The sequence below is a fragment of the Cyprinodon variegatus genome, unplaced genomic scaffold (genome assembly GCF_000732505.1).
Source record: "Cyprinodon variegatus isolate N-32 unplaced genomic scaffold, C_variegatus-1.0 Scaffold413, whole genome shotgun sequence".
Lineage (NCBI taxonomy): Eukaryota > Metazoa > Chordata > Actinopteri > Cyprinodontiformes > Cyprinodontidae > Cyprinodon > Cyprinodon variegatus.
The window spans coordinates 757,873-767,433 of NW_015150866.1; the positions used below are offsets into that span (position 1 = coordinate 757,873).

Consider the following 9,561-nt stretch of genomic DNA (forward strand, 5'->3'; position numbering starts at 1 on the left):
TGGGGGTCCCTATGTCCTCCAGCAGTCTAAGCCTATAGCAGCATAACTATAGAGTTAGCTCAGGATAACCTGAGCCACTCTAACTATAAGCTTTATCAAAAAGGAAAGTAACTAGTGGGAAGTAACTTCTCCCAAAAAGTAACTGATTGCTGTACAATCAAAGTATTTAAGTAGTTACTAGGCAAAGTAGCTACTCAGTTACATTTTATAATCTAAAATGAAGCATCAGCTCCCTTTAGATGCTACTATGACCTTGATTATAAAACACAACACAAAAACAAAGAACAATTAATGAATTATATTCTGAAATAAAATAATGTCAGACATTATACACCCATCTAAATCATTTTAGTGTCTGTTTAAAGGACGAGTGAATAAAGTGATAAAAGAGCCATAAAACAAACTACATGCTTTAGGACTTGATGTTTATGCTCATTAACCAGCTGTGATTGGGTACTAAAAAGTTTAACACTGAGAAACTATGCCTTTCAAGCAATACAACAAAAACAGAGTAAACTTTGTCATAAAACTAACGATTGCAGACAAACTAGGAGACTTTGTTCCCATTATTTCAATGTTTTTAAAGGTTTTTGGTGTCAGAATTACTGTCATTTAGTGGTGAGATGGCGGTTTTTCCGCTCGAACGAATACTACGCCCTAGCATGTCACTGCCTCAAAGACATACTGTGGCAACGGTGGCCTCTGTGTGTCAAAAAGCCTCAACCATGAAGATGTAGCCATCTCAGCCAGCTCTCCTCTTTCTTCTCTCTTCCCTCAGACTAAATTGTTGACGCAGTACGTTCTCAACTTGGCCAAGTACGACCAGAACTATGACATCCGTGATCGGGCGCGGTTCATTCGGCAGCTCATAGTGCCCATTGAGAAGAGCGGAGCTCTCAGCAAGTATGCCAAGAAGCTTTTCCTGGCTCTGAAACCTGCACCTGTGCTTGAGTCTCCATTTAAAGGTACGGTAGTCTTTTCTTTTAATACAATTAAAGTCCTTCTATATATTTCAAGATGGATTTTATTTTTTGAACCTGGGGTTTACTCAGTGTACTTAAGGCTCTTTTAATATACATAATATATATGATCAAAACCACAAATTTATTCCATAAATGTATGAAAAAGTGCTTTAAAAGATAAAAGCAGATTTAATTGGCTTGCCATACCAATTATTTTAATTTCAGCAATCCTTGCATTGGCACACTACAGCGACAACAGGGGCCAGTTTTTCATTCTTTGTTCCACTGGCAAAAGAAAATGATGAACCTTTGTACGTACCTGCTGATAATAATTAATGATTAATTTAATATTTTTTTATACTCTGTGATTTCCCAGATAGAGACCACTTCCAGTTGGGTTCCCTTTCCCACCTGCTGAATGCCAAAGCTGGGGGCTACCAGGAGCTGCCTGACTGGCCCGAATCCGCCCCCGACCCCTCCGTGCGCAACGTGGAGGTGAAGGAGTCTGTGCGTGCAGTGGAAGCAGTAACTTACAGAGACACAGGGGCCCTCTGGGTTCTCCGGGTGCCCCTGCACACGGAGGAGAGCGAGGGCTGCTCCTTTTCCAGAGCAGTGACTCAGAGGGGTTGGATGCCAGAGCTTCACATCCAAAACAATCTAAACTCCAATACATCACAGATTCCTCTATTACTGACCATCATTCATTCATTTACAGATCATCACCATCAACATGCATCCTTTGGGTCTCCATTTGCTATCCAGACAGATGTAGCTTAATAGCTTTTCTTCCATAGAAGAGAAGAAATCACACAAAGAAATCAGGATTCTATTAAGAGTCTATGTAGAAATCAGTCAGTGATTGAGCTCCACTCATCCTCTCTGCTGCACTCGCCTCTGTGGGGCAGCAGCTCCTTGCCTCATCCACACATCATCTCTCACAGCTGTTTGTATCAGTGTGATACAGAGGGGAGCAGACTTTGGTTCTCAACTAAGTGTTGTTCTGATTGACATTTTCTTTTTATTTTACCATTACTAAAGATAGGCTGGGCTGGCCAGACATTCTCACCATTTAACCCCCTTTCATGTTTTTAGATAAAGCTATAATATGAATACGGAAAAATTGTATTGCTTGTATTTAGCAATGCAGATTTTTCAATTCAGTTACATTTAGTTTATTAATATATTGCTAAATCACAACACATGTCATCTCAAGGCACTTCACAGAGACAATTTAACCAGACCATCCAGTCAGATTGATTCAAAGTTTTTTATCTAAAGAAAAACCAGTTGATTGCATCGACTCATTGACTCTACAGAGATCCCTCACACCAAACATGCTTGTAGCGACAGTGGACAGGAAAACTCCCTTTAAACAGGAAGAAATGTGCAGCAGATCCAGAACCAGGCTCAGTGTGAGCAGCCTCACAGACTAAAACTATTGGGCTCCATGGGAGAGGATCCTGATAACTGAAAGATCTGCCTCCCATTCCATTTTTGGGGGGATTTTTAGAAACAATAGTTCCGATTGCTGCTATTAAAATATAATGTAGCAATTTAATTTTAATATAAACTAGTGTTGCACCGATACCGATACCAGTATCGGACGGGGCCCCGATACAGCCCTAAAATGGTGGTATCGGTATCGGCGAGTACCAACAAATAGCCCACCGATACCATTTTGAGAGCCATAAGTTTATTCAACTATTGTCACCCACTCCTGGTAGGTAATAAAAAGTTCTACTGGATTCACTTTGTAATAGATTTTTTCCTGCTTCACAAAGGTAGGCAGCAGCTTGACAAAGCCATGATGGCAATTATTTTACATTATTATGGTATCGGTATCGGCCGATACTGCACAGCCAGGTATCGGGGCCAAAAAATGGCATCGGCGCAACACTAATATAAACCAATTATCTGTAATATTTCTATATAAAATTTTAGTCAAAATACAGACACAGCTACTAAATGATAGTTATCACCCTTCTGTTGCATTGGGTGTTAATCCATTTAATCTGTTAGATTGGTTGCTAGCCTGCCGTCTGCTGGTTTACAGACGTGCTGCACATAGCTTGTCAGCTATAGTTTTAAAGCAGGGTTAGTTAACTTTGATGGATGCTGCTCAGTTTTGGGTCAGCTGCTTCTTTACCATTTCATTTTGAAAATTAATATTTTTTTCAATTTATTTCTGTAACCTTCTATACACTTTAGAGTTATTACTTTAAATGACTTGTATAAAGATAACATTTTATTCCCATTTATTGTTGTTCTAATCCAGATTTCTCCTACTTCACTCATAAAAAATGACAGATTGTGACCCCATATCAAACCATAGTGAGTCAAAGTGACCTTAGAAGATCTTATTTTGGAAAATCCCCTTAATCATCTGTTACCAAAACAGGTAAAAATTTAACACTGGTCGGTATAAAATGGACCGGGGTGAACAGCATGATTTGTACCAAAGTCTCTCCTCTTCTGCTCCATCCCATTCCCTCCATGTATCTCCACTGCTACAGTGTGTTATAACTTGGCATAACGTAAGGTCACCAAACGCTTGGTTGTACATTCACACAGGTAGTTAATATGGCATTGCTGGGAAACTTTTCAACTGATTTAATGCTATGGGAATGAAGATATTTATTTTAAAATTCCACTCTGCTTAATTAGTTGGCATTACAATGCATTCAGGGCTTGATCTTCCAAATAAGTTAAATTAAACCTTGAGAGACTCAGACAGAGAAAAACTGCGAAAAGTTTTATTGTTATGAAGGAAATAAGTTATTTGGTGTTCAGGCCCTGGCAGAGGAGTTTAATGCTGTGAATTAACATTTGCTTGGATGAGTAATCTTGGTAAACAATTAGAGTAATCTTCTCCTTTGGGGCCGGTGTGGTCGTGGAATAAGGACGAGGATGAATGAGACTGAAAATAGCCTGAGAGTGAGGGAGCAGATGGGGCAGGGCTGGGTGAAAGTTAGCTGGCGTGCTTCGTAGGAGGTGCAGTCCTGACATTGTTTGGCTGGTCCATTTAGCTAAATTGCACATGCATTTTATTTTTTATAATATGCTTTAAATCAAAGTGTTGTGGAGATCTACAAAGACTGTTGGTCAGATGTTAAGACGTGTAAACAGAGTTTGTTCTGCCCCTTAAATTGCACCGATTGCATGTTCTACTGCTGGGCGTAAAAGATGGATGACGTTCAAAGCCATGAAGATAATAACATTTAAAGTTCACCTCTTAGCCTATCTTAAAATGCCATTAACGAAAGTGAAAGAAAATAAAGCAACGCATATGCTGTGCACAGTTCTGCTTTTTTAAAACATGGAGAAAAATATGTTTTTTTTTTTTTATTAAATAAAAATAATGTTATATATTATTTTTATAAGCATGCCACAATAATTAAGTTTAGTAATTTTTTTCCGATGTGGTTAATTAACAATATAAAGAGTGTCTGCCTCCTGCTGCAGTAGTCTTTGCTGGACATCTACAGCTTTGTTGTAGATGTTTTTTTCTTTAACAATATTATACTGCTGTAGTTATTTTTGACATAATCAAAGGATATCGCTTCATCCTCTAGCATTGTACCAATGCTTCCTCTTTGGCAACAATGATGGCAGATATTTTTATGTGTCAGTTTGCACCTGACTTTAAAAAGTGCAAAAAAAGACAAAAATTGCAGCCTTTAAAATAAATTGCTTTGCAAATGGTATTAATATATATATTTGTATATCGTAAACCTATGAAATTGCAAGGTTATTTTTCCATTAGATTTTCCATATGATCTGCATAAGACACAAAAAAATGTCTGCAGATGCTGCCTACTGAACTTTACATGCAAATGTAGGTGCAAAGATCTGCTCTGCACCTACAAACGTTTGCACCTTTTATAAGACCTGCAAACCTTCTGATATCAGCACCTTCGGTTTGTTTTTAATTAACATAGATCTTCTCATTGTCAGATATGCCCTCAGAGGAATGAAAGGAAATAGCTGCTACTTGCAGGAACCTTTGAAAACCTCATATATATTTGCCTCCACAACAAAGTGTAATCTGTTGCCAGCCATGTTTTTGTTTCTCTACATGAATCATCCAGCAAATAATTCTTCTAAATAATAGGAAAGAAATACCTATTTTCTTAATAATAAAACTGTGATAAAATGTCCCTATTTAGTTGTATTTCGCTGAATTGTAGAGTTATTTTTAGAAAAAATAATACTCAACTTTAAATCCGCTTTAATGTTGGATTTTGAGTAATATATTCAGAATCATACTTGTAGGCCTAAATGTGTTTATAAAAAACAAAATTTCAATTATGGTTTGTTAGGCAGCTTGTTTCAATCAACAAGCAGGCAGGATGCTGGCTGGAGGTCTAACCATTAAAAATTGTTGGAATTTGTTTAAAGTGTACGGTTTCTTTACCTGACCACAATTTTCAGTACAGCACATTTATTTCCTTTAAAATGTTAGAAACAACCAGACCTGTTTTAGACAATCCTCAAAACCAATCTCCATTGCTTGTTTATGATCGCTGCTCTGCTGGAACATCCAGCTGTGTCCAAGTATGACCCAAACTGCCAAGCACAGCTGAAAGGGAAGCTTGTTAGGATGGAAACTAGCCAGGCTCCTGCCTACCATGAAATCAAAATCACTGGACCAACAGAGCAGGTTCTCAGGTCCTGAAGAGTCACTGTGATAGAGCTATGAAATGCTTCACTGCAGCGACACATCTGAATCAAATAACTAAATAATCTCCTCACTTTGCTATAAAATATTGCAGTGGCATGGTAACATGCCTTTCATTTGATTCAAGAGTTTCTGAACAGGGATATTTCTAAAAGATGTAGGAGCTTTTAAGTAATGGAGTTTGGGTTTTATGGCTTAGAGTAGAGGTCTTCAATGCTTTTAGTTTGGACCAATCAATGTGTTTCTGGACATGGTGCAAGAAAGAAAATACAGGAAATATGCTAGAAAAGAAAATGTGAGTCTTCAACAAACATTGTTGTTACTGTCAAGGCATAGTAGTGGCAAAATCATACTATGGGTCGTTTTTAAATGCCATTGCTGCTGAATACAGAAAGAGGATAGTATAATGACGGATTCAACATTCCCTCATAACAAGCAAGCATTCAAACGGGACATTTGCTTTCAAAAATTCCCTGAAAACATTTCCTGGAATGGATAAAGCTTTCTAGGCAAGCATCAGGGAAGTGTACCTTACTAAAACCTTTGAGCCATTGCAAATTTGAGAAGTACCTAAACATCCAGGATGCAGGCAAGGTGCAACTTTCTGAGGGGGGAAACAGTACAGGTGGATATATACATTTGAACATCTTTATACACCAGAGTCTGGAACGTGTTTTGGGTCCTGATGCTCCTGACCTCAGCCTCACTCCACTTCTTGTTAAACTCCCTTTAATTAATGAAAGGGTTGCCTTCTTGACAATCCTCTGGAGGCCCCGGTTATCCCATCATTTCAGTTAGTTTCATATAGAGCTAATATGCAACGTGTGTCATCTCAAGGCACTTTTTAATTAAAAGAATTCAACCCAACTCAGTTCAAACTCTTTTCACCTTCAAGCTTACAGATTCCAAGTCAGTTACATATGTTGCAATCTGAATGAGAAATCTAATCTAATCTGGATCTTAACAGTATAGACAGTGTCAACATCAGAAACAAGGCATCCACAGCACAAAGCTGACCCTGGTAGGACTCAACTCAGGAGTTCCTTAATGCAATTCAACTATGCTAACATCTCCATTAACCTACCGTAAAGATTCGGATTTCAATTTACATTTCTGAATTTGAAGTGTCAGAAAACAAAAAAAAGGGGGAAATTAATTGTTCCAAAAGTCATTAATAATAAGAATAAAACACACGAAGAGAAAAAAAATGCTGCATATGTTGAATTCTGCAATCACAGAAAACAAAGAGCATAATAGTGGAAGCTTGATGCTAGGACAAAACCTACTTCAATTACTTTAAGTTATAGTAGCGGATTTTCACAATTTTTTTAAAAGACCCACCCTCTCCGCTGTAAAAAAAAAAATGCACATGCACATCCCCGTACCCTCTCCCGAGAGGGAACGCCTATCAAACGTGTGCAAGATCATGCACAGGCACGTCTCCTCATGCACGCTCTGTTTAAAAGTTGCTGTTTGCATCCCTCATACATGCTTACTTTCCAAAAGAAGATTTGCATTTTTTCCACCAAATCAGACTTACCAACGTTAAGTGGAAATGGGGAGGAGCACGTAGGATGGCCTTACATAAACATATCACCAGAATGAATAAAGATTGCGAGGACCACTTATTTCGATGATCCACCCAGAAAAAGAACATACTTTTAAATAATGCTAACACACCAAATACAAAACACCAGCTAAGAAAAAACTGCTTCAAGTAGCAAAAAAACCAGCTGTAAGTTGAGAAAAGCTGCACTCTAGCTCCCCATAGCGGTAGTAGGACCAGATCACTGGGGGAGACGATTATTAAACCTTATGGGACCAGACAACAGATATTTTCTAACTAATGTCTTAGGACCTGACATAAACGTTGACATGAATATGACATAAATAGTAATGTCTTAAGCACTGCTGCCTTGCAGCAAGGGGCTTCTGGGTTTGATTCCCGGCCCAGGGTCTTTCTGCATGTTCTCCCTGACCATGCAAGGGTTCTCTCCGTGTACTCCGGCTTCCTCCCACAGTCCTAAAGCATGACTGTTAGGTTAATTGGCTTCTCTAAATTGTCCTTAGGTGTGTATGTGATTGATTGTTTGTCCTGTTTGTCTCTGTGTTGTCCTGCGATGGACTGGTGACCTGTCCAGGGTGGACCCCACCTCTCATTGACTGCTGGAGATAGACACCAGCACCCCTCGCGACCCCACTTGGGACAAGCGTGTCAGATAATGGATGGATGGATAGTATGTCTTAGCAAAGACATTAATTTTCAGAGGGAAGAAATAACCAGTACATTTTCCTTTAAATCTTGTTAAACATTTACGGTAATCAAGTTTGAACACTTCAGGCATGCAGTTCGTTTTTAAGAAAGATCTAGGTCATAGCAGTGATGCTTTGCTCCACTGAGTGGTCTGGAGGACCTCTTTATAATGGACTAGTTTGAACCTTTTCTGAACTTGCAATTTTTTTTTAGTACTTGAAGCAACTTTCCTTTGAATGTGTCTAAATATCATTTATCTATTTACAGCAGGCTTTGTGTTTGCAGGGTGTTTCCACTTTGCAGCTCTTTGTACTCTGTGATCACAGCATCTCTCTTTAGCAGCACTTTTTTGCATGTGTTTTTTGTGTCTGTGTGTGTTGCTTTAATTTTGGAGTTTTGTTAGTATAGTTTTTATATTTGCAGGATATATTTTATTTGCTGTAAAATCCTGCATTTGGACAACATGTGCAGCCCTTATCTACCATACTAAAACAAACAAAAACAGCAGCAATGTCTATAAAATAGCTCATCAGTTGGTAAAGGTTCTTTCAATTTAAATTAATGGGGGCACTCTGACCAGCTCTCTCTCCCTCTGCATGCTGCAAACGTCCTTAGACAGAAGAAGTCATAACCACCGGAGAGGGACGGATCGGCCTCCTGGGGGATTGGCGAGAGGTGCCCTGTTTGAGAGTGCAGTGGTTTTAGCTCTGATGGCTATTCTGTTTTCCTACAGATTCCATTTTTTTAACTGATCCTATTTTCAGCTGTCTGGAAGCTGTTACAGTGAGGGAATTCTGCCAACAAAGCAACCATGTTAAAACATTCGGCGCTCTAAATAACGTCTACTGGTTAAGTTCATCCATGGATGAACTTTGGATGGCAAATATAGACACTTTTAGCAATGCATCAGTCAAAGAATGTTGCCCTTCATACACATATTTTCTGCAGAAGACCCTCTTTCTCCCCCCTTTCCTCTGCTCCACCTGCTTGAAAGTTGTAAAACATTTTTTTTTTTATGATAGCTATTTCTTTGGATCTTCCTCAACCTTCTGAGTCTTCATCTTTCACCTACCACTCATTGTGGTCATTTTTTTTATTTCTGTGTCCTGTTTTGTTGCTAGACCCTTTTCAAAGTTATTGGCACCGGGGTAAAGATGTGTAAAAAGCCTTGAAATCAAATCTTCTTTTACTCTAGTAGCTTTATAGAAATTAGCTTTGAACCTGAACCAAACCTTTGATATAGGCAGTTATTCAGCAGAAAAGATCACTTTATGTTAAGAAATGGTTGAAATGGTCAACCCTAGTAGCTGCTATCAGCTACAGGGGTTTTAGAAAAAAAAAAGATGCACCTAGTATTCAGGGAGAGACAGACAGTAGGAGAGTTCAAAACATTTATTGAAACATCCCAGGAGGACCCGAAGGAAGTCGATCCTGGACAGGGTTACAGAAGAGGCATGAACAGACAGGAGACAGGATCCAGATCACGCAGGAACAGACAGGAGGCAGGATCCAGATCATGCAGGAACAGACAGGAGACAGGATCCAGATCAGCCAGGAACAGACAGGAGACAGGATCCAGATCAGGCAGGAACAGACAGGAGACAGGATCCAGATCAGGCAGGAACAGACAGGAGACAGGATCCAGATCAGGCAGGAACAGACTGGAG

General features: G+C 39.1%; 1 protein-coding gene across 1 annotated transcript in view; it reads left to right on the plus strand.

Moving 5' to 3' along the window:
• LOC107093198 (AP-3 complex subunit beta-2-like) overlaps window positions 1-9,500 on the plus strand; it is a 41,930-nt gene extending 32,430 nt beyond the window's left edge. The window contains 3 exon segments of the mRNA XM_015388081.1: window positions 779-965; window positions 1,339-1,457; window positions 8,510-9,500. Of these exon segments, the coding sequence (XP_015243567.1) occupies window positions 779-965; window positions 1,339-1,457; window positions 8,510-8,599 (396 nt within the window). The 3' untranslated portion in view covers window positions 8,600-9,500.
• Window positions 9,501-9,561: the final 61 nt, after the last annotated feature.